The 24,024-nt window shown below is 42.0% G+C and overlaps 2 protein-coding genes and 1 long non-coding RNA gene across 8 annotated transcripts in view; 2 read left to right on the top strand and 1 right to left on the bottom strand.

The window, feature by feature from the left end:
- LOC108636578 lies at nucleotides 781-2,074 on the bottom strand. The gene is made up of 2 exons (XR_001918476.1): nucleotides 1,581-2,074; nucleotides 781-1,078 (listed from the first exon to the last, which is right to left on the bottom strand). It is a non-coding gene; the product is annotated as an uncharacterized LOC108636578 (long non-coding RNA).
- Nucleotides 2,221-7,057, top strand: CKS2 (CDC28 protein kinase regulatory subunit 2). The gene is made up of 3 exons (XM_005684236.3): nucleotides 2,221-2,401; nucleotides 5,305-5,432; nucleotides 6,722-7,057. Exons 1-3 carry the CDS (start codon nucleotides 2,343-2,345, stop codon nucleotides 6,772-6,774), a joined length of 240 nt encoding a protein of 79 aa, XP_005684293.1. The 5' UTR covers nucleotides 2,221-2,342; the 3' UTR covers nucleotides 6,775-7,057.
- SECISBP2 (SECIS binding protein 2) overlaps nucleotides 9,108-24,024 on the top strand; it is a 38,449-nt gene continuing 23,532 nt past the window's right edge. For 2 of the 6 annotated variants that reach the window (XM_018052517.1, XM_005684376.3), the window contains exons 1-7: nucleotides 9,108-9,252; nucleotides 10,255-10,403; nucleotides 15,101-15,350; nucleotides 15,567-15,690; nucleotides 16,889-17,118; nucleotides 20,212-20,293; nucleotides 21,854-22,059. In XM_018052517.1, coding sequence (XP_017908006.1) covers nucleotides 9,217-9,252; nucleotides 10,255-10,403; nucleotides 15,101-15,350; nucleotides 15,567-15,690; nucleotides 16,889-17,118; nucleotides 20,212-20,293; nucleotides 21,854-22,059 — 1,077 coding nt within the window. In that variant the 5' untranslated portion in view covers nucleotides 9,108-9,216. The remainder of the gene's footprint in view (nucleotides 9,253-10,254; nucleotides 10,404-15,100; nucleotides 15,351-15,566; nucleotides 15,691-16,888; nucleotides 17,119-20,211; nucleotides 20,294-21,853; nucleotides 22,060-24,024) is intronic. The other 4 variants (XM_018052519.1, XM_018052518.1, XM_018052520.1 and 1 more) reach the window with 4 other exon arrangements.

The raw sequence follows: 24,024 nt of genomic DNA, 5'->3' as shown, positions 1-24,024 counted from the left end.
TGGAAGCTTGGTAAAACTTTTCTGTAAAGCCATATATGTCCAGTGGTTTGTCTTTCTTGAAAATTTACATTTGAGCTGAAATATTCATATACCACACATACAGCTCACCCTTTTTAAGTATGTTTTTTCCTGTTCACCCTTATGCAGCTGTTACCATACAGTTGGACTTTCAATTACTGCTCTAGGTTAATTGACATAGGATTCTTCAGTCTTTCTCTGGCTTCTTGAGCCAGTACAGGAAGACAAGCAGATGAAGGCAAGGCAGAGAGGCCAAGTAGAAAACAACTATTAGAGAAAAAAAGAGGAATCACAAGTGTAGAAATGACATGGTGCTAAAATATTTTTAAAATTTTTCTTGAGACTCTGTACCCTGTACGGATATATACAAAAATGTATTATCTCAGAGTGAAATGACATTTTATTTGGGCTCTCTTTAGAGATATTATAGGGAAAAGGGGAAGAGTTGAAACAAGATGGGCCAAATGTTAACAGCTGAAGGTGAGCAACTGGTCTATGGAAGCTGATTTTACTACTATTCTGCTTTTCTGTTTGAGATTTTTCACAGCAGTCTCTTACACACCTCTTAGTAACATTTTCTTTCCTAAGTTCTGCCAAAAAGTTTGTGATTTCCTTAACCGTCTCTCATAACGGTTTATTTATATCTTTTTTTTTGGCCCTGATGTTTGGCATGGGCAGGATCTTACCTCCCCCACCAGGGATCCAACCCCGTATCCCCTACAGGATAAGCTCAGAATCTTAATCATTGGATCGCCAGGGAAATCTCTTTATTCTCATCTTTATTATTACGGCAAATTATTATGTTTAATTATTTAGGCATACATTTCTTGAAAAGTAATTGCTTTAAAATTAGGGAGTGGAGCACAAGTAACCGTCACGTGCTGGGGTATAAAGTGGTGAACAAAACAGACATGCCTGCCACACTGGTTTGCTGGAGGATATGTTATAGTGCGGGTGGGGGCACAGTACCTGACCGAGCGTGCACCTGCTGGGCAAGGATGGAGAGGAATGCGGACGGTGGGGACTTCCTCCGAACAGGTGATGAAGACGACTTTCTTAGCTTAGGCTGAGAGTCAAGGGATAAAGCGACCATCCTGTGGGAGGGAGGCAGTGGCAGGACAATGAAGCTCTTACCGGTACTGTGCTGCACTACCCACAGGCGCTCATTGCGGAAAAAGTGAAAAACACTTTCTTCTTGGCCACGGGGCATGTGAGATCTTAGTTCCCTACCAGGGATCTACCTAGGGTCCACGACATTGAAAGCGCACAGGCCTAACCACTGGACCACCAGGGAACCCCGTACAAGTACCTTAATTTTAAATTAGATTCAAGCATAACAAGCCAAAGGAATTTTTACAAATCACTTTAAATACCGTAGTCCTCTACCAAACATCATTATTTTAGTAATTTTTATTTTCCCATACGCACGCACGCACGCCTATCTCTAGAGTTATCAGAATGTGCGAAGGGCGTGGGAAGACAATTTTCCCCTAAGAGAGGTCTCTGGGCAACGGCCTCGCACCGCCACCCCCGCAGCACTCAGTGGCGAGGTTCCGGGATACTCCATGCGGCCTCGCCAATGTGCGGTACTCTGACGTCTTCCTCACGTCCCGGCACAACTTTGGCTTTCCGGATCTCTACTCCACAAAACGGCTGGGCGCGCCCGGGTTAAGACTCTTCCCCTCACTCTTCCCTCTTTCTCTCAGTCTTTCCCTCAGTCTAGGGCTGCCGGCCTTCCTCAACTCCCACGTACTTCTGGCACGTAGCACCGGCAGCGGAGGGTGCGCGGACAAACTGACGACAGCTCTATAGGCAGCCCCCTCCCACTCCCGGGCCTCGCCAAACCTCGCGATACCGTACCCCTCCCGCAGGTTCGCTGTCCAAACGGCTCAGCGGACCTGGAACCTTCTAAACTCCTGCGCACGCGCTCTACGGTCCCTAACGTCCCGGTTCCGCCCTTCCCTGGCCGCGCCCTTCTCGTTAGGGAGCTCCCCACCCCCACGCCAAGCCAATCATCACTTCTTTCCTGGGGCGACCTCGCAACAGGCCTCTGATTGGCTAATCTTGTGCAAACGCCACAGAAAGGCGGTGACGATAGGCTAGGAGCTGGTTGCAGCCTTCCCGCAGGATGAGCGGAAGGTGATTGGTCGGCACCGTTACCCAATCAGCGGCGGGCTGTCGGATTCAAACCTGGCTCGTTCGGCGTACGGTCGGTTGGTCTCAGTCGAGTCGTTGCCTTCACCTGACGCAGACGTCCCCTCACCTGCGCCCTGTCTTCGAGCCGCTTCGCTCTAGTCAGCTGCTGCCCACCGCCCGCCTGCAGGATGGCCCATAAGCAGATCTACTACTCGGACAAGTACTTCGATGAACACTACGAATACCGGTGAGCAGGCCGGACAGCCTACCTCTGCCGCGGCCCCGGGCGAGCCTGGCCAGGGGAGAGAACCTGGGACCCAGAGTCGGGGTCGAAGAGCTTCGGGCTGGGGTTAGGGTCGGGGTCCGGAGTTCAGGTCGGGGGCCAGCCGCGAGTCTCTGTTGTGTTGGGGTCGGGCCGCCGGGGTGGGAGCGCGCGCCTCTCCTCGTCTGGCGGGCCGGCCCAGCCGGCTTCCGCTCTTTGTTCCTGTCTGTGAGGGGGACGAAGCTGGAGCGCAGAAGGGGCCGCTTCTGGTGCAGAGTTGCCGCCCTAAAGGAAAGGGACCGAGGGCCTAAGGGGGCCCGGCGTGGCCGAAGCCTGGCGCTGAGTCCGACGCCTGCATAAAAGCGCAGCGGTTCCTAAAAACTTCGGCCTACCTGGCATTCAGGCAAACGCCCCCCTACCCCCAGTCACAGAGAGCGAGGGGCGGTCGGAAGGGTGATTTTGGTCAGGTTACGTCGCCAGAGAAACACTTCTCTTTTGAAGTTGATGGCACTAAAAATTAGTTTGTGGGGGAATTCCCCCCTCCAAAACGAGCTTGCTTGGGATTTGAATGTGTAGTGGGTATGGCGACTTGGAGCGGGTGCTGGTGCGTGGTAACCTTCTTGGGTTAATATTGAAGTGGCTTCCTTTTGAGACTAAATTGAGAACTCGAACAGCTTTGGGGCATTTTTTTCTGTTAGTTTATATCGGCCAAATAATTTTTTGCTTTGAGGCTTTTTTGTGTGTGTGTGTGTGGCTTCTGCATCATGTGATGGGACTAGAGCGTAGTTTCCAAATGTGATTAGCAAATTGGATTGTGGGAGGAAACGAACTCTCAATCGCCTTAACGCTTTCCGGAGACTTAACTAGGGTGTGGCTTCAAACACCAGCTCCGCCCAGTCCTCCTGGGGGGTGACTAGGACGCTGCATCCTGGGAAACTGCTAACGTGTAGGCGGGGCCAAACAGTGACCTTTTCTGTCTGCTATCCTTTTAGATGTCCAAGAAAGCTGTTTTGAGTTAGAAAGCGTACATTCAGTAACAGTGGGTGGGTCTCCTCTTTTCCCCTCCCCCTAATATCTTGTAAATCTGTATTCTCTGGAGAAAAATTGATGATTTCTCTGGACAGCCTTGCAGATTAGTAATACCTAATTGCATTGGAAAAGTCTCTTTGTTTGAAGTCAGTTGTCTTATTTTGACATACTACACAGTTCTAATCCTGTAATGTGTTGATATGTTCAATTATGTGATGTTGACCAAGAATTCAGCTGGGGATATGCAGTAATGGACAGAATAGAACCACAATCTTACTAAAATCTGGATTAATATCTAATCCAGTATTAATTAAAGCTGTTGTTTCTTGACCAAGCCACTTAAACTTTTATGAAACAGGGCAGTAATCTTCAGAGAAGGGAAGTTTAATTGTATCCTGCAATGTTATCTTAGTAGCTCCTTTGTTGTTTGTATTGTTATTGCCTTCTTTACCTCATCACCCTCCATGAAAAGTACTTGGTACTGAAATGTTAACTTTGGGCAACAATTCTCCTTATATGTAGTTAGAAATATATATAGTTTTGAAAGTGTGAAAGTGTTAGTTGTTCAGTCCCGTGTCCGACTCTTTGTGACCCCATGGACTGTAGGCCACCAAGCTCCTCTGTTCATGGGATTCTCCAGGCAAGAATACTGGAGTGGTTGCCATTCCCTTCTGGAGGGGATCTTCCTGACCCAAAGATCAAACCTGGGTCTTCACATTGCAGGTAGATTCTTCACCTTCTGAGCCACCAGGGAAGCCCAATATATACTCATGCAGGGGGAAAACAAATACATGTAGACTCTCCATCTGAGATTGAAGCTACAGATTTTTCCCTTGTCATCAAACTTTGATGATGGTTAGCCTATTTCTATGGTTTATGGAGAAGGTAGGGATGTGACTTCCACTTAAACATAAAATATTGCTGTATTTTGTAGTGTATACGTAAGGTGAGTACAAAAACACTGTACATTTCTCTTGAAACTAATCAACAATTAGGTAGAAGATAGAAATCAGGTAACAGGTTATTTGCAGCTCTTACAATCAGGGACCATTCTCAATTTATAATCACTTCTGTGGTCTTAGTGGAGAAGGAAATGGCAACCTACTCCAGTACCCTTGCCTGGAAAATCCCATGGATGGAGGAACCCGGTAGGCTACAGTCCATGGGATCATGAAGAGTCGGACCTGACTTCACTTTCATGCATTGGAGAAGAAACACCCACTCCAGTGTTTTTGCCTGGAGAATCCCAGGGACAGGGGAGCCTGGTGGGCTGCCGTCTATGGGGTCATACAGAGTTGGACACCACTGAAATGACTCAACAGCAGCAGCTGTGATCTTAGATGACTTCTCTTGCTCCCTGATCACATTAGTCTGTTTCCTAACCAACAGGAAGGAGAAAAATGAAAACTGGCATGCTCTTTTCTTTTCAGGATGCTTTCCATAAGTTGCATATTTTCTGCTTTTATCCTATTGGTCAATTTAGTCATGAGACCACAGGTAGCTGCAGGGGAGGCTGGGGTGTTTTGGATAACCATGTATCCTGCTTAGTTTTTGAGGTTCTGTTCCGGAATAAGATTGAGACAGTTAGCAAGCAGCCTCTATTAGGGAAAAATGTTAATCGTAAATAAAATGCTTTGTACTTTTGGAGTACATATTCTAATTTCTAATTTGAACACAGGCCATCAAAAATCAGAATTAAAGGTGGTCGAACTACTTAAGTAGTTCTTAAGATTGATGCCAGTGATAATGTAACAGGGTTGCTTTAAGTGTCCTAAAGATGCATGTGTAACGTGACCATAATTGTAAGAAAGGCATATCCACATAGAGTACTAATATTTGGTTATATATTTTTTTAACAGACATGTCATGTTACCCAGAGAACTTTCCAAACAAGTACCCAAAACCCATCTGATGTCTGAAGAGGAGTGGAGGAGACTTGGTGTCCAACAGAGTCTAGGCTGGGTTCATTACATGATTCATGAACCAGGTAAGTTTTGTTATTTAGAGAAGCATTAATTGAAAATAATAGTGGTTGTTGAAAATTTGTTAGTAATACTGATGTTTCAATGATATCCCTAAGTAAGTGATAAGCTTGACTATTTTTGAATGACTTTTCCTTCCTAGAGAAGGTTCTGATTTTATAGTAAACAATAGTTTACAAAGTGAAAAGAATGCATGCATTCTTGTATCTGCAAAAATAACCTATGAAGTAAAAAAGGAAACAGGTTATTCTATTTTATTTTAAAATGTGTGTCATTGCTAGTATCTTGAAGTATTTTGTCGTAAATATATTTAGAATTCTGGTGTCTATATGAAAACTAAAAAAACTTAAGATTGTGTGTCTAGAAGTTCTGTGTATAGAAACGGATGCAATTTGAAGTGATTTGAACAGTTTTCTAGATTATTGGTAAATAGACTAAGAAACTCTGGTGTTTTGGGGTTATCAATAAATCTAAATTAAAGGATTTATATTGCTTTGAACAAATTTGAAGGCATAGAAGCTGAATTAGGTGTGGTGGTTTAGTTACTCAGTCGTGTCTGATTCTTTGTGACCCCATGAACTGTAGTGTGCCAGGCTCCTCTATTCATGGGATTTCCCAGGCAAGAATACTGAAGTGGGTTGCCATTTCCTTCTCCAAGGAATCTTCCTGACCCAGGTTTGGAATCTCCTGCATTGCAGGTGGATCTTTACCAACTGAGCCATAACTTGATGATATGAATTAGGTAAAGCTAAAGCTATCTTGATTTATACTTTTAAAGAAAAGCATCGGCAGCAAAAACTCAAACTTGTAACTATCTTGGGATCAGAGCACGTAATTATATTTTAAAAGGTCTTTCTCCAGATAATACAAAGCAACTGAGGACCTTACCTGTAGGTTCCTACTCAGTCCTCCACCTATTGAAACAGAATCTACCAGGAGGGCCCCTGGGACCTATGGTTTTTTAATGAAGTGTTAACTGTGTTTTCCCTACAACAGATAACCTTTTTCTTTACTTTTCATTGGAATTGAGATTCTAAAGATAGAAACCCTTCTCCTCAAATGACTTCTTTACTTTCCTTTTCTCCAGTGTGTAAAATTAATTGGGGGGAATGCTTGTTAATGTTGATTTCTTGTTTATTGTTGATAGTAACTTAAAAGCAAAATTTCAGATACCTTAATAAATAACATCAGTTGACTGGATTTACTTTATTTTGGTTCAATTGAGAATTCTCTTAATTTTTTGTTGAAGGAATGAAAATTAACCATATTAATATAAAACATTTTGTTTCCACAGAACCACACATCCTTCTCTTTAGACGGCCTCTTCCAAAAGATCAACAAAAATGAAGCTTTATCTGGGGATCATCAATTAAATCTTTCTCAAATTTAATGTATATGTGTATATAAGGTAGTATTCAGTGAATACTTGAAAAATGTACAAATTGTTCATCCATACCTGTGCATGAGCTGTATTCTTCACAGCAACAGAGCTCAGTTAAATGCAACTGCAAGTAGGTTACTGTAAGGGGTTTTAAGATAAAAATTTCTTCTAGTCAGTTTTTCTTTTAATATAAGTGCCTGTTTGACATTATGTTACTTTTGTTAAATAAAGTTTGTATGTTGCATTTATTACTCTTTGAAGTTACTGAGGTTTGTTTTCTTAAGGTTAACTTGTGACTGTTGAGGATGTTGAATGATTTCAGTTTTATAGTCCTGAGGAAATAAATTCACTTCAAAGAAATAAAATGTTAAGTGGGTTTAAACCTATCAGTTTGGTGTGATTCAGGGTACCATTTAAATTCACTTATAAAGATACTAAGAACTAGGGGTAAGTTTAACAGAGCCAAGGTAGATTTTATAGCTGTTTAGTTCCTAGAGAATTGTCTAGAATCTCCAACTGAACAGAAAGAAACCCAACTTAATACTCTGGGTTACTTCACTTATTTATGTAATTACTGCCTTGGGAGAAACCACTTAACCCCATTTCTCTTCTCCATGTGCCAAAGGGGGATACAGTTTTATATAAACTATCAAAGCACTTTTAAAACTTCTAACATGGTGTGCATTTTGTGTCAAATTGCTTTAACTTCTAAGGAAATATTTTAGTTAATCCAAACACAGGCTTTTTATCATCATTGCTAATGCTGAAGAAACCTTTTAGCTAGGCTGCCAATAAGCATGAGACCCCTAGTATGCTGGTCCTCTGTATGCACCTCTCTTTGAAAAGGGTAGTGCTTTCACATAATAAGCATGATAAATATTGAGGGCAGTGTAGTGATGGGCAAGAGCCTAGAACTTACTCCCATCCCCATGGGTCCACTGGCTACAGGTTCAGGGTTAGGCCAACAGAAAGACGTCAGAATTGTTAAGTAAACTTGATTGTGTTTAGCACAGACCAACATAGGCATAATGCTCAATCTCCAGAACAGCTTACTGTCAGACCCCAAGCCTCATTCCACTCTGGAGGTTTGGATGTGTGTTTAATTGACCTGTGGGAGGTGCACAGAACACGAGGAGATGAGCTGGAATTGCCTGCATTTACTGCTTGAAATACCTGGTAGTCACTCAATAGAAAGTGAAAGTGAAGTCGCTCAGTCCTGTCCGACTCTTTGCAAACCCCGCTAGGCTCCTCTGTCCATGGGATTCTCCCGGCAAGAATACTGGAGTGGGTTGCCATTTCCTTCTCCAGGGCATCTTCCCAACCTAGGGATTGAACCCGCGTCTCCTGCATTGCAGGCAGACGCTTTATCCTCTGAGCCACCAGAGAGCCTACAATTAGCCTCCAGTTTGGGATCTCTACTTGTCAAACAGCTTCCACTTTTCACCAAGTAAACAAGAGTTCTAGGATCTGCACTCCCCCTCCCTCCCTCATTCTCCCAAGCAACACCCTGCATTTCCCATTCTACCTAACACCACCTGCCCTAGGATTGCTTACTTCCACTCTGCTTTTCCATCTCTTCCTCTCCCAGCACATTTCCTAGTGGTCAACAGCCCTTTGTTGAACTGAGCAGTTTTGAAATTCTTTTTCGTGGTTACTTCCAAACTGCTCTGCTGCTGCTAAATCGCTTCAGTCGTGTCCGACTCTGTGTGACCCCATAGACGGCAGCCCACCAGGCTCCCCCGTCCCTGGAATTCTCCAGACAAGAACACTGGAGTGGGTTGCCATTTCTTTCTCCAATGCATGAAAGTGAAAAGTGAAAGTGAAGTCGCTCTGTCGTGTCCGACTCTTAGCGACCCCATGGACTGTAGCCTGCCAGGCTCCTCCATCCATGGGAATTTCCAGGCAAGAGTACTGGAGTGGGTTGCCATTGCCTTCTCCAAACTGTTCTAGGTTCTTGGAAATGTAAGATGCCAACTCTTGTTGACTTTCTCCCTTTGTAGGTCCACAAGGTGTGCGGTTTCCTTAAGGCCCCCAACTCCCCACAGACCTTTCTCTCGCTCCAGGTGCCCGCCACCCCGTGCACCGACCCCTCGTGGGGGCCTGGCTAACCACATCCCGCGGTTTGTCCGCTATCTTTGCGGAGACAGTCTCATGTTAACTCCAAACTACACGCACGACGATGCAGCTTCAAGTACTCACCATGCCGGGTACCTCGCGCAGGCGCAGAACTGCCGCCCCACGCATTTCCGACCGGAAGTAAGGCGGGCCGAGGCGCGTTTTTGTGACGCACTTCCTGGCGTCCTCTCCGACGGTGGAAAGGCGGGGAGGAGGACTGTCGCCCTTCGGTCCAGCCAGCCGACGGGGCGGCTACTGGCCTCCCCGGCCGGACCTCTCCCCAGCCGCCCGCCATGGCATCGGAGGGGCGGCGGGAGCCCGCGGCCGAGGTGAGGATGGTGGCCCTGGGCCTCCCAGAGTGCTGGCCTTGCGCAGATGGGGTGGGAACTGGATTAGCGTGGGCCGGAGGCTGGTTGGGGACAGGGCAGGGGGTGTCGGGCCGGGCGGCCTCGACCCCTAGCCCTGGGCGCGTCCACACGCCCCGCGGTTAAACGAAATGAGGAAGGACTCCGTCGATGGGAAACTGCCTCTAGTCCCGAGGCTGCGGAGGAGCTGCGCTACCGTGTCTCCTTACCGCACTCGTGAGCAGGAACCACTTGTTTAAAGCTTGTGAATACGTTTTCTGAAGCGGAAGTCTCTGCTCGACTAGCTTAAGAGTAACCTCTAGCAGGAGCCCTGACAAACGGAAAAACCGGCTTTCACACGAATGAAAAAACATGATTATACGTTGCTAGTGAAAGTAAATTTCTCAATACAGATCTAAAAACGGAAAGAAAAATCCAACAAATATTTTATATTCATATTTCAAGGGCTCATGGCGATACAAAGATTTTCTAGCAAAGCCTATTTTTGGTTTTTAACAAAACAGCCTTTATTGGTTGGTTGAGTGAAAAGCAGCTGTTCTAAATTCTTTGAGAAATTTAATAGAACCAATAAAGGCTGAGGAGCATGTGTGTTTTGAGTGCTACAGTTAAGTTTGATAGTTTGTTATCCTTTAACTCAGCCCAGAGGTAAATTACTGTATTCTATCTTAAAGATAAGGAAACGTCACTTGTAGTTCTAACTCTACAGTCTGGGTTGACTTTTATTCCCACTTTAAATGGTTATCCTTATTTTCCATTTTTATATTTGATAGACTGGCTTTTCTAGTGAAAAAGGGTTTCGCAAGAAATTGCTAACACATTCTTGTCTTTGCTGGGCAGATATATTTGAACGGCAGCATTGGGATTAGCATTTCTGGGGCTTTGAGATGGGAGGGACTCTGTTGTTTTTTTCCCCTAACTTGGTTCATCTTACAAAGTTTGTGGCTATAACCCCCTTTTTCTCCTCAGAGCATCAAGTTGTCAGCAGATGTCAAACCATTTGTCCCCAAATTTGCTGGGCTCAATGTGGGATGGTCAGAGTCTTCAGAAGCACGGGTTTTCCCCAGCTGTGCAGCCACCTCGTACTATCCGTGTGTCCAAGAACTAGCAGTGCCTGAGTATGTATTTTTCCAAACGTCTTGCCTTAAGATGGGGACCTTGTTGCTTGGCTTTAGTGGTAATTAGACTTGAAATATCCTACAGCTATATGTTAACGTTTTCAGAGCAACTGGAGAAGACGCTCCTCATCCAAGAAGGAAATGTACAGTACAGCTTAACTGTGTAGCACACCAAAAACTGAAGATTCAGCTCTTCTTTTTTTTTCTCCATATTCATTTGGTTATTTGGGACAGAGAAAATATGGAGACTGCATTGCATTTATTAGTGGGGAATGCAAGTCTGTTGTGCCTACAGTTTAAAACTGTATCATGTATTTATGGGTGATGAAATGGCAGGAACAAGTGGGTGAGAGCAAATGAGGCAAAGAAAAGCCCAAATAAATAAATAAACATGCTCCTCAGTTTTAGGGTGTAACATTGAAAAACGCTGCTCAGTGATGGAGCAGGGCTAGCAACCAGGGCTGCCTCTTTGTGCAGGTAGAGTGTTTGGAAATTGCTGAGGTTTGCTTTTAACTATTGTGCTTTATAACTGTCCTGTGGAGATGGATCCTACAAATTTTTGGTTATAAATTCTAGATTTGAGCTGAAAGAAGGCTTATTTTGTCCTTTAAATGTTGTTTTTCCTCCCTGGGATTTATTCTCTAGGTAGTTACAAAATGGTTTCCATTTTATTAGCTGAAGTTAGAAAAATAAGTGTTAAGTTTTTCGCATGATTGTGTGGATTACTTGTAGGTTTATTTTTTTTGGCATGAATCACCTTTATGCTTATGTGAAAATCCTTATCTTTATGTTTTGGGTCAGGCTTGTTACCTTTTCCCCCCATAACTGCATGCTGTGCTTGAAAATAGTTTATACTTCATATAAATTCTAGAGCTGTGTTCACAAAAATAAAAGTTGGAATAAATAAGAAAATCAGTGGATTGTCTGGTATATTTAGGAAATAAGAAAGGTTATATTTTTTGACTGAAATTGAATGTGCTTTTGAAGGTCTTTGGTAGGAATGCCAAGTTTTCCATTGTAATTTCTTCCTTTGTAGCAGGAAGGTTGACATGGGTCTCAGTTAAGTCATTTCCTAGCTTGAATAGGCTCACATGAAAAGTACAAGATGTATCTCACTCTGTGATAAAAACTGTTAAGCCATCTGCTGGGTAAAATTCTAGTGACCTAAAATAAAGGTGGAAATAGTCATACAGCTAAAGCAGCATTCTAGCTATAACATGTTGAGACTAATCAGAGGCTTAAGGATGCTTAATGCTGAATTTTAATATTATGCTTTTTTAACCCCTTATTCCCTTATAGCTTTGATTTTTTTTTTTTTTTTAATATTTATAACCACTGAAAAGGTTGACTGACAGTATTCCTGCCTGAGAAGAGAACAATTTAAGGACAATTGAGTCATGAAACCAAAGAGCAAGCTTAGAAAGAATGAGAGCCTTTAAAGTGGGGATGAAGTGGTGAGACATTACACAGTGAAGAAGTGATTATCTAGTTAATCCTAATATAAGTTAAGAATTGTTTTGCTGTAATCAGATTTTGTTTAGAGATCACTTGCTGCCTTGAGAAAAGGACTGAAATTCTCTATAACAAGCATATCCTCTTTTCTACTTCTTCCCCTATAGCAACCTAGTTCTCTGTGTCCTTAAAGGAAGTGAGTGACCTTTTGCTGAAAGTCCACCTCTAGTACTTATAGCAGTGCCTGCCAAAGGACTGCATCTATTCATTTGGAGTTCATGAGCTAAAGGCTGCTATATGGGAAAGCACTAGTTCCTAAGTGGGGGAAGGCCTGTCTCGTGAGCTATGGTGGAGATGGAAGAAAACGTACTACCAGTCTCCTTCAAGTTTATGTTATAGGCAGGACAAATATCATTAGAAGTATCCTAGTATGTAGAATGGCCATGTTTGGGAAGTACTGAGTATTTACTAATAAAGGTTATGCAAACAAAGTAAGTTCTCTGTTGCCAGTCATCCTCCCCAGAAAATGCTTTTGTTGATTATCATAGTATGTGCTTTGTGACAAATCCTGTGTAACACAGGTGTGAGGAAGTGTGTGTTTTGTTTGGGAATTACTGAAGACGTTGATTTCATGCTTGCCAAAATCCATGAGTTAGGCAGGGAGATGTAGTGTTATTTCTGTACAAGAAAAACTGAGACTACAAATGCTTGTCCACAGTTTCTCAAGGAGGTAGCACCAGGACCAGAATTAGCATTCAGTTCTTCTGACCTGAGTTCAGCTGCTCTAGCTCTTGGTATCTTGTAGTATAATGTGAAAGTTACAGTACCAGTGGTTGCTTTTAGGTTAAAACTCTCATTTGTGAGAATTGGGGCTTCCCTGGTGGCTCAGTGGTAAAGGATTTGCCTGTAATTCAGGAGACCTGGGTTCACTCCCTGCGTCAGGAAGATCCCCTGGAGAAGGGAATGGCAACCCACTCCAGTATTCTTGCCTGGAAAATCCCATGGGAAGAAGAGCATGGTGGGCTCCATGGGGTCTCGAGTCGGACACAATTAAGCAGCTAAGCACGCACATACACTATGTGAATTAGTGGTTCTCCACAGAGTGTGGCTCATGTCAGGTTGGTGGGTGGAGGAGTGACTGGATTCCTGACAGGTCAGAGGGGACCGGATGCAACATATGTTTGGGAGACAGTAGAGAAGTAAGATCCCATGAGCCACTAGTCAACTGGCCTACGTGGTACAGCTGAAAAGTTAGGTTTGTTGGATAGGAAATAGAGAACTCTGGGAGTGTTTTGGGTGGGATCATGATCATCACACCTGGCTTCTGGCTCAACTTTAAAGGAGACGGGCTTGAAGGTTTTTGGGTTGTTGTCGGTGGTGGTTTAGTCGCCAAGTCGTGTCCGACTCTTGTGACCCCATGGACTGTAGCCTGCCAGGCTCCTCTCTCCATGGGATTCTCCAGGCAAGAATACTGGAGTGGGTTGCCATTCCCTTCTCTACTAAACGGGGCTTAATGGCATCGACCTCACTGGGCTGTGAAGGGGCTCAAGAGAGACAAAGACTCCTAAAGTTCTCAACACAAGGCTTGGTACCCAGGAAGTTTTCCACACACAGTAAGTTCACTGTGAGCAATGATCAGGAACACTCCTGGGGGCCTGCGGGATTCCGATTGAGTTAGGCACTGGAAATAGAGAACAAAATACAGGGAGACCTTCTGCAGGAGAAAAGGGTTCATATGGGTTTTGGTGGGAAAGATCCTAGCTAGTTCCAGTTGAATACATGGAAAGATTTGGAATCGTTTGGGAGAGCATAAGTTGGCAGTGGGGCTGGTTTGGGAATCATATGTTATGTTTTGGATCTATACATGCTAGGTGGGTGAAAATGACCTGTAAGTTGGAGATAGACGCCTAGAGGTGATAAAAGTGCTGGAATTCGAGTATGTTGAAGTGAAGTCCTGAGCAAAATGAGGAGAGGTTCTGGCTCAGAGTGAGTCTGACAGGTGAGATGGGGAGAGTGTAGTGGGGGAGCATGCCACGGAGGAACCTTTGGAAGATAGGTGAGAGCAAGGAGAGGGCAGAGGTTGTCAAGTCCAGGCTAGTGGAGCTTTTCAAGTGGTGTGATGAAAGTAGATACCATGTAGTAGAGGTTAATGAGATTGACAGGAAGGAGGTCGTGGGAGACTTGGCAGCTGTCAGTGTGTTACAGGTCTAGCCTGTCTGTAGTGACTCCTTTCCTTCTTCATTGTAGACTCTTACTTGTAGCAGAGTAGAAATACAAATTCTACTAGTTGGTGCCTGTGCTTGTATCTCCTGACATTCGAACAATTGGAAGATCATATGGGGTGTGTTATCCTTAGCTTTGACTCTTCCCTGCCTTTCAGTGGACCCTACACTTCAGGATTTCACTGATTTGCTACAAATAATTCAAAGCCCTGGAAAGTCATGGAAACACCTGCTGGTGCTTATTTGTGGGAAAGAGAATACTGTGATTTGTATTAAGTCAGTTGCTTAGCATTTATCATTGTATCAACCTTCATTGCAAAATGGTTGAAACCTCTGGCCTTGTACTAAATTTGCCAAAAAAAAAAAAAAAAATCAGTGTTAAATTATAGCTCGCTCCAGCCTTGCGACTTGAGCAAGTTGAGGCAGTGGCAGTGTTCACAGACAGTTCCATCTTATTAGCAGGACATGTAGTTCTTGGACCACGTTGTGCATAGTGGTCCCAGCCCCTTGAGTCAGTAGAGCACAGGGTGTGGCATTGGCTTGGAACCGGAAAGGGGCTGGGCAGGCTGTCTGTGGGCACCCAGAGGCCTCAGGGAGCAGTCCCTGGAGGTTGTCAGGGTGGGATTTGGATGGGCAGTGGGAACTCTCTAAAAGCCCCCTCTGCCGAGAGAGTGGTCTAGATGGCTTAAATTTTGGTCAGGGTTGCTGGAGTGAGGCATTTCCGAATATTTGACAGCATGAGAGTGGAAAGCTGCTGGAGCATCCTTGGGCTTTTCTAATATTCCTTATAATAGGGTCCTGTTATGGAGGTTCCAGCTGCGTAATGAAAAAAATGGAACTAGGTCAGCATCTTTCTTTGCAGGTTAAGAAGAAGTGCTCAGAGTTTTATTTGGTTTTTAATTAGAGATACTGCAGTGCTAGAAAGAATGACTTCAAAAATAATACGTTTAAAGTTTATTATAAAATTAAGCTTCTTGGTTTGTGGTATGAAATCTGCAACTAAAATTTACCCTTTTTATTTAGACAGAAACTCTATACTGATGATATGGCTTTTGGAGCTTCAGCTTTTCCATCTCAATATTTCTCTGCTGAGATCCCTCTTCATCCATATGCCTACTCTCCCTACACCCTGCAGTCACCACAAAATGTTTGCCCAGTGCCTGGCTCCCCATATGATGACAACCAACCCAGTTGTTTTGGAGGTTTTCAAAGAGTGAAGCCACGAAGTGAGCACACGTGCCCTCTCCCACAAGACACAAAAGCTGTGTTTAAGGTCTGTAAATGTCTTGGTGTTGTTGGCCACTTTAGCATTTAAAACATAAAGAACAGGCATGTTCTTGCATATTGTTTAAGGTATTTAAAATCTGATATCGTTTAACCTTTTAAAAAAATGATTGAGTTATGTATGAGTAATTATGAATTTGCAAATTCAAGCCTTTTTTATAGTGATTGTGTTCTTAAAAATGTCATTTTTTAATGTTTCCTGCAGAAGAAAACCTATGATGAACAAAAGTTTGACAGTAAGAAGACTGATGGACCTGTATCATCTGATTTAAAATCAGTCAAAGGTTCACCTCGTGTGTCCATTCATGCTGAGAATAGTTTGAAATCAGGTAAAAATAACACGCTCTGTATATTATCTTATTCTACCCTGTCTACTGGCTTAGTCATCATGAAAAACTGAGGCAATCAAGTTTCTTGTGGGATCTTGGAGTTTATCCAAAGATGTTATTACATTGTCTTATGCAAGAACTTCTGTTAAATCACATAGCAAGTAGGTGACAATCAGCCACCTCAAAACACTTGTTAAATAGTGAATTACAGCCATATCCTTGTACTGTATTTGATCATGTTGATCCCTAAAATAGCTTCTCTGGTTTTCTGTTGGAACACTTTTCAGTAGGGGAGAGAGTTGACTGCGTTTAAATCCCATCCTTAACAATACCAAACACAGGGCAGGATGGTTATTCAAAGGACATATCTGTTCCGGGCTTAAGAACTGCTGTTCCAGTCTCTGGTTGAAAATTAGTGATTATACATGATACCTTGGTTTTTTTTCCTGTTAATTATTTACTATTGCACCTGGATCACAGCCATCATCTATTTATGTAATAACTTAAAACCTCTGTAATAGTATACTTACTGGGAATGGTTTGTCATTTTATTTACTTGTGTAATTTACTGTTATTTGATACATAACATTTTCTGTTTGTGTTGATGTCATTTATAAATCTTCTGGTACATAGTAATGTGAAAGAAGAGTTGAACAGTTAACTGGAATAACTCTAGCCTTATAATTAAACAATTTTTAAAATGCTGGGGCTTTATGGAATTGTAACCTACGGCATCACGCGTTTGCATTTGAAGGAGAAAGGTGGGAGAGAGGTTATAAGTTTAATTCTATTAATACTTGTTTTCCTCTAGTTCGTTTCAGCAAACTAAAATATGGAAAATTTATTATTTAAAGGAAATTCGCAAGAGTCCCCTTAATCTCACAAAACTCTAAAGTGTGTTTTGAGAATAATTGAAATGCCCAGCTGCACAATCAGGTTAAGGTAACTATTTCATCCAGTTGAGAATTACTCCTAAGATTTGCAGCATGTTGCTTTTTTCTGCTTGGTGACCCCCCATGGTCATTTATGTTTTCCACTGTTTCAGAGGTTAACAACGCTACCAAAAATTAGGCTGTTTGGACAATAATATGTTGTTGCATCAGTAGAAATAGACTTTTTACACTGCAACTGAAGTGTGAGTACAGGTCATCAAACAACCTCTAAATTTTTACCCTTACTTTTAATTCTGTAAATGCAGATGGTTATTATAAACGAACAGACAGGAAATCCAGAATCATTGAAAAGAGTGGATCTGCCTCCAAACCTGAGTTTGGATTTACCAGGTTGGATTTTCCTGAACTGCAGAGTCCAGAGAACAGTGAGATACCAAAGATACAAAAGCAGCCCAAGTGGGGGCCTTTACGCTCCACCTCTACTGACATTTCTCTTCTCAGAGAAATGGGGACACCCTCTGCAGGGTTATCAGAGGTGAGTGCAGCCTCCTGCTCTTTGTTCCCCTCTTCCTTCTTTTCCCCTCAGTGATGGACAGTTACGCAAGGACATCACCTGAAACACTACATACACTTCACATCGTGGGGTGGCAGGGGCCTCTTAAGTGCGCTTAGGTGACTTTCTGTGTTGTTGGAGCTGTTTATGGTTGGGCTGTAACACCTGGTGTTGCTCTTTCCAGAGAATCACTTAGCAAGTGTCTTCATGTCTGGTGGCTAGAAAGCATTGCCATGCCTCAGGAGGAGAAGATTCTGGCGTTGGTTCAACTAAATTCCATAGCCCATTGTGAAAATGTTGTTTCTACCATTGCATTCTGATAACACTGTTTTCAGTACAGAGAAAAGTATTTTTTAAAATCAAATAGTAATGTTAGAACTGCACAGTGTAACTTCTGATTTTCCCAGGCAGTTTTATCTGCACCTCTGTCCTGTCAATGATACAGAAAATCTCACTGCAGTAAGTGTTAAATTGCACTGTATTCAGTAATTGATCTCAAGTTTTAGTCTATCAGATTGAAGCGTTTTCCTGTCACACAGATTTTGAGATTTCTGGACAAAATTTTGTTGGGTTATAGTTGCTAAAATGGCTTTTGACAAATTGAGGCCCATTCCTGTGTAGAGGCAAGAAGAAAGAGGAAACAATGAGGAAAACAGAGCTTCCCAGTTCATATACCTTTTGAATGGAGAAAGAATTTACATTTCCTGCCCTAGTGCTTTTGGGTGCCTGGATCCTGAAGCCTCTGAAGACTTGGTGGTAGCGGCTTATATAATGTGCTGAAAACAAATCATTCCCAACATGTCAACCCTTAGGCTGTCCCACCTGGGTGTTTTCCTTTTACATGGTGGCAATAAGTAAGGCTGGTTGACTGATACAGGAAAATCACAGTTTCATTTAGCAGTTGTGTGGCTGTTTTCTGGGCCCTGGCTGGGTGTATGGCATAGCTGAGTAGTTGAGGGGCTCCATGCCTTCGTCGTGGGTGGTCGGTGGATAATTCCAAGCCTGTGAGCTCTCACAAAAGTAGTACAGGGAACATAGGGTCCAGGGTGGGCAGGGGCATGGCTGACGCTTTATGTCGTGCTCACTTGCTGTGTGAGTACTGCACATGTGGACAAGTAGGGCATCTCATGCTGTGTGGGGAGGTTTACACACTCAGTGCCTTGTATATTCACACTCTTGAATCGTATGGGGAGTTGTTTTGTTTTTCCTCAACTTTTCCATAAAAAGAAACTTTTTTTCCTCATGGTGTTAGTAACAGGACACCAGAAAAATATTAAGAAAAAACAAACTGTCTAAAGTTGTACAACCAAGAGCAAACCGTGTTTGGCACTTAAGCCTTTTTTTAGTGTTACATTGTGGGAATTGAGGGGCATTCCCTTCAATTAAGAATACATACGTACAAGTTTATGGTAATCTTCCCATATCATTAAATAGTTTTTGGACATATAACTTGCATTGAATCTTTGATATTGATACATGTAATTTACTTAATCATTCTTGAATAGGTAAGCCATTTCTAGTGTTTCATTGACTTTGGTGAGGATAAACATTATGTTTACTCAAAGAGCAGGCTGCATTTTAATCATTTATTTTCTCATTTGATGGATATAACTTTTTACTTGATTACTTATCATGTTTATATACTGTGTCTATCTGGAATCCCCTAGAGAACACAGCAGCCTACAAATGGGGCCAGAAGAGAATTTGTTTCTCAGAGTGTAGCCACTTCCACAGAGCTATGCTGATGCCACATCACCTCCTCCAGAACTAGCCCAGTGTTTTGGAAGCTGAGAAAAGTGCTAATAGAAGGGAGAATGGCATCTTTCTCTTTGCCTAACTCTGTACCTCCCCATGCCTTTGGAGTTTCCAGAAATGCTTCATTTGAAAGTAAAAATTTACTTCCCTAGTGGCCTTTGTCTTGCATTTATTTGAGGTAACACGCCAGCAGATTGAAGCAAACAGCTCCGGACTCCATCGAAGGGGCAAGCGCTCTAGGCGACACCTCCTGCAAGATTTGTATGCTGTGTCAGGCAGTGATTTGGAATTTACAGGTTAGCAAGTGATACCTGCCAACCCAGGAACCCATGCTTGCTCTCTGGAGGGAAGTGCTGGGTCCTTGCCTGGGGAAGTCCTGGGGCAGGAGGGCCCAGGGCGATGTAAGCATTTCCAGGCTCTTAGTGAGCTCTGCTGTGGGGCCAGGAATCAGCAGATATCCCTTGGAGGATTTTACTGTATTTTTGTTTTTAATGAAAATGGTGGCTTTCTGCCCTAGTTACAGAGCATGTTCTTTCCATGGTTCTGAAGCAGCTCTTTAAGGTTGCCAGGTTTCTACTAGGTAGAGAAGTGGCACAAGGCGTATTCAGCAGTCAGCAGTTTTGGCTGCTGCACAGTTTTTTTTTTTTAACTAAGCTTAGATGAAATGGTAAAATGGGTAAATTTTTGAAGCATATGAACTTCAGAATTTATTTTAAAGCCACTTAGTTTATAGGTTTCCTTTCGCCTTGGGTGCTGCTGGTCACTTTGAGGTCTCTCTTAACGTACTCTCTTGTCCCTGAGTGTCATTCGGTTCCTCTTGTTCCATGCATGGTGCAGCTTTCTGTCTATACAAGGAAGTACACATTCGAAGACTTGTATTTGCTTTTGTGGACATTTTCAGGAATATTTTTTTAAGCTTTGGTGTGGGGGTGTGATGAAAACAGCTTTTCCTTTCACAGCAGGCACTTTGGCTTTTAAGAATCTTTGCTGACTTGGAAATTATTATGTTAACTTGATACTCTGGTGTGGTGTGATCCCATTATTGAGATCCATTTAAAATGATACACAGATGTTTATCTCTGAAGCGACGAAACGCTAAGATGCTAGTAGCTAAGCTGTAGATGGGTGGTTTTTCCTCTGGGGAATGAGATTTGGCAAAAGAAAGTAATTTAACTTTGCACGTTATGTACTTACATGTTTGGAATTTTTAATTAGCCTATATTTTGCAGATTTTAAGAATGGTGAAGGAGGCTATATGTTTTTAAAATAATGATTATTTTTAGTTTGAACTAGTAAGAAAACAACTGGTTTGCTTTTTAGGGTGAAATAGTGGTGAAAAATAATAATCGGACTGAGTCTGTAACCGATAATGCTGTTACCAGTCCCTCTTCATGTACAAGAGGTAAGAGTGGCTACCAAATACTATTTTAGAAAATCAGTTGTCTGTTTTCTTAGTTTATTTTCAGGCTAGTGCTGTTGAAATGTTTCTGTTTTTAAGGCCTTCTTTAAGGGAGTTGATGGGTTGTTGATAAACTGGCATCGTTGTTAGAAGATTGAAGTTAAGTGGGTAAGATTCCACTTCCTTGCACAAGGAATATAAACTACATACAAGTAAGGAATTGTCAATGAAATGTTCATCAGGCGAAGGGAGACATTTTATGAACTCAGGAATGACCACTTTCTTAAGCATTTCATATGCCAGTAGTTCTCACAGTTTTTGGTCTTAGGACCCCTTAATACCCTTTGAAACCCCGAAGAGTGTCTGTTTATTTGGATAATTGTCAATGTTTGTAAAATCTGAGGGTTAAAACTGAGAAGTACTAAAATACTTATTAATTTGCTTAAAAGTAACAGTAAACTTATTACAGGTTAACATAGCATGGTTTAATTTTAAAAGGTAGCCATTTCCCAAAGTTAAAGTCAGGAGAGGAGAGCAGCCTTTACATTTTAGCAGCTCTTTAACACCCAGCTCAGGAGATCTGTTCTGGCATTCAGCTGTTTCACTGTTCTCTGTCATACTGTCTTAAACCCCACTGTGCTATACCTCTTTGAGCAAGAGAGTAGAGAAGGCAGATGACGCATTCTTATTATCAGGAAAACAGTTTTGACTCTGGACCCCTGAAAGGGTCCTGGGAGTCTCAGAACTTTGAGAACTGCTGGTCTGTCCTAGCCTGGTGCAGAAGTGAGATATTCGGAATGAGTTCAGTAGATTCTGCTTTTGAAATTTTTGTGGGTAACTTGTCCTAACAGATCTTTTAACACAATTATTTTTGGTTTATGCACAGCTGTGTTTCCTATGGTGTTAGCATGTTTGGTATATATGTGATTCAGTACAAGATCCTCACTTCAGCAGCTGCTGTGAAGATGTGTAGCTCTGTGGTGACAAGGACAGTCTGTCTTTCCACTGTGGGGTGGCCACAGGCTGCTGACATGACCTGCCTGTGTCCTGATGGGTGTCCTTTTGTTTTGTCTGTGTATAGAGTTTCATGAGCACCTAAGGAGTAGTGTTGCTGTACTTATGCCTGTGTTCTAAAAAGAAATAAATTACCGGTTACTTTGGTAGCTGAAGTCTAGTGATCTTTGACTTCTGATGTTTAAAAGTACACATCAAGGTTAGTAGGGCCATAGTTTGATCTTCAGCTCAGTATTTCTGTGTGTTTGCCATGTGGATGTATTGTGGATTATTATTTTTTAATGGGAACTATTATTTGTTTACTGCCTGCACCCCCAAGTTAAAAAGAGCAGATCCTAGGATAGTCAGTCCCCCTTTCAAGTTAATTCAGCCTGCATGTTCCAAGAAGAAAAGCAAATTTAATGGAAACTGTAGTTTCCTAGAGTGTTCTGAACAGTACCTTAGTTTAACTATGCTGTTGAGTACTTCATATAATGCATGCTTGGAATTTCTAAGGAATTTCCTTTTTACTGTTGGGATTGTTCAACAATTTTGGTTATCTTTGAGCAGAATTATCTTGGACACCAATGGGTTATGTTGTTCGGCAGACATTATCTACAGAACTGTCACCTGCCCCTAAAAATGTTACTTCCATGATAAACCTAAAGATGGTTGCTTCACCAGCAGATCCTAAAAATGATAGTATGCCATCTTCTGAAGTTTTATCTTTGGAGCCTCCCTACAAAGAGAAACACGTTGTCCATCTTACTGAAAAGGTATGCGACGCACTTTGTTCATGTTGCTCTCCTGTACCACTCACTGGATAGTTTTTCTCTCTGAAAGCCTCAATGAAGGTGTTTCATTCGGTACTATAGGCACTAATCTGAGTTGGTTGTACTTGAGGTCTTACTCTTCTTTCAAGAGGGACACAAGTATTTGAAGGGCACAAGTGATCCCTTTTAAACATGAATGAGGATGTGTGTTTTAGACCTGTGGTCTTAAAATGTCAGTGACTATTTTGAATTCTTTAAAAGAGAGATGCTGGAAGAAACTTATGCTCTGGTATTTAAACTACTGCAGTCTTTTGTCTATTGAATTTACATTGCGACAAGTACTGATAGCAAAATAATTGTATGCCCCATTTTGCAATCATCTAGTATGCTAATTGATTCTTGGTTACTTGCCGCCTACTTACTGTAAGATGGCATTTCAGAATTCATTTTTCCTTTTCAGTTCAAATAATTTTAAGCTGCTATTTTTCAATCCCTAGATTTGTTGCTTGAAGAGCATTTTATAAGGGGAGGCTAGATTTTGTTCTTGTTTTTCTTTCTATACTGATGCATTATTTTAGATTGAAGTATGGGGTAGTATTTGTTTTGTACTGGTTTCCTAGCATTTTGAGTATTGGGATACTTTTCAGTATCCAAAGTATCTTAGACCATCCCACACAAAAAAGAATTGTGTGTTTATGCTTGGTTGATTGAGGGAATCTGCGCTGGTGACAGTTAATGGTGAAGTTAGACTGGTGGTGAGACCCCTTCCAAGTAGACACAGAGACTGGCCAGCTCCAAGGCCCCATCGACATCTGGGCGCAGGTTACACAACAGGCCACCATGTTACCATCTAAACCAGCATTTAACACTTTAAGAGTTAACAGATTTTGTTTTATTTTCCTAGCATCTTAAAAAAATTTTTTTTAATTTTTTTTCATTTTTTAAATTATGAGATTATGGTAACATGTTTACAAGAGACTAGGAAAATACAGAACAAAGTTACATATAGTTCCCACTATATATTACAATTGTTTAAGTAGATAAATTAAGATTTTTAGTTGGAGTTTCAGTATCAAACTCTCAGAAATTAATGGAATGAATGTACAGAGAAGTAAGAGACTATGCTAGACCTGAATAAAAATTATTTTTTAATTAAAGGTGTAAGAGAAGTTTATTGTTAAGAAGTTCCAAAATAAAGATTAGAAAATGAAGATCACTGGTAATCTTATGACCCAGATCACTTTGCATTGTGATCTTAATGTTTTGGTTGTTTTTTCCCCTTCCCTCTAAAACTGTCTGTGTTGTGAGTTTTTATTACTGAAAAAGCACTTGTAATATTACAAAGATTTAATTATGGAAAAGGTCCTTGTCCTATAGCCCTTTGGTCCCCCCTGCTCCAAGAGCCTTCATTAGCAGCCTGCTGTCTGTCCCACCTTTTGTGGTGATGTGCTTAGTCTCTCAGTCACGTCTGATTCTTCACAACCCCACAGACTGTAGCCCATGATGCTCCTCTGTCCATGGGATTTTCCCAACAAGAATACTGGAGTGGGTAGCCATTTCCTCCTCTGGGGAATCTTCCTGATCCGGGGGTTGAACCTACATCTCCTGCAATGCATGCAGTCTTTACTGCTAAATCACCTAGGCAACCCTCTGTTCCACCTTAGGGCTCCTGAAAACAGAAATAAATAAAGAAGTTTATTTAGTTTAAATTTTTTTTTTAAGAACAGTAATGGGATAATTCTATATATATTACATATGAAAGTTGCCTTTTTCACTTAGCAGGCTACCATGGATGGCCCCTCCGGGTTAGTAGATATTCTTTTTAATTAATTCTTTTTAATATTCTTTTAAATTATTATTCTTTTAAATATTCTTTTTAAAAAATCTCTTGAGACTTTTTACCTCTGAAGGTTGAGGTCTCATTGGGGAAAAGCAGGGTCTCAGACATTAAAAATGTCCTGTCCTCTT

This window comes from Capra hircus, chromosome 8 (assembly GCF_001704415.2).
Source record: "Capra hircus breed San Clemente chromosome 8, ASM170441v1, whole genome shotgun sequence".
NCBI classification, from domain to species: domain Eukaryota; kingdom Metazoa; phylum Chordata; class Mammalia; order Artiodactyla; family Bovidae; genus Capra; species Capra hircus.
This window is presented reverse-complemented; position numbering and strand designations above follow the sequence as displayed.

What these genes read in the sequence shown, in the direction of transcription:
- CKS2 (XM_005684236.3), top strand. Translation starts at nt 2,343, where the DNA reads ATGGCCCATAAGCAGATCTACTACTCGGACAAGTACTTCGATGAACAC. An exon ending in GATGAACACTACGAATACCG is followed by an intron (nt 2,402 to 5,304) that starts GTGAGCAGGCCG and finishes TTTTTTTAACAG; the next exon opens with ACATGTCATGTTACCCAGAG. An exon ending in TTACATGATTCATGAACCAG is followed by an intron (nt 5,433 to 6,721) that starts GTAAGTTTTGTT and finishes TTGTTTCCACAG; the next exon opens with AACCACACATCCTTCTCTTT.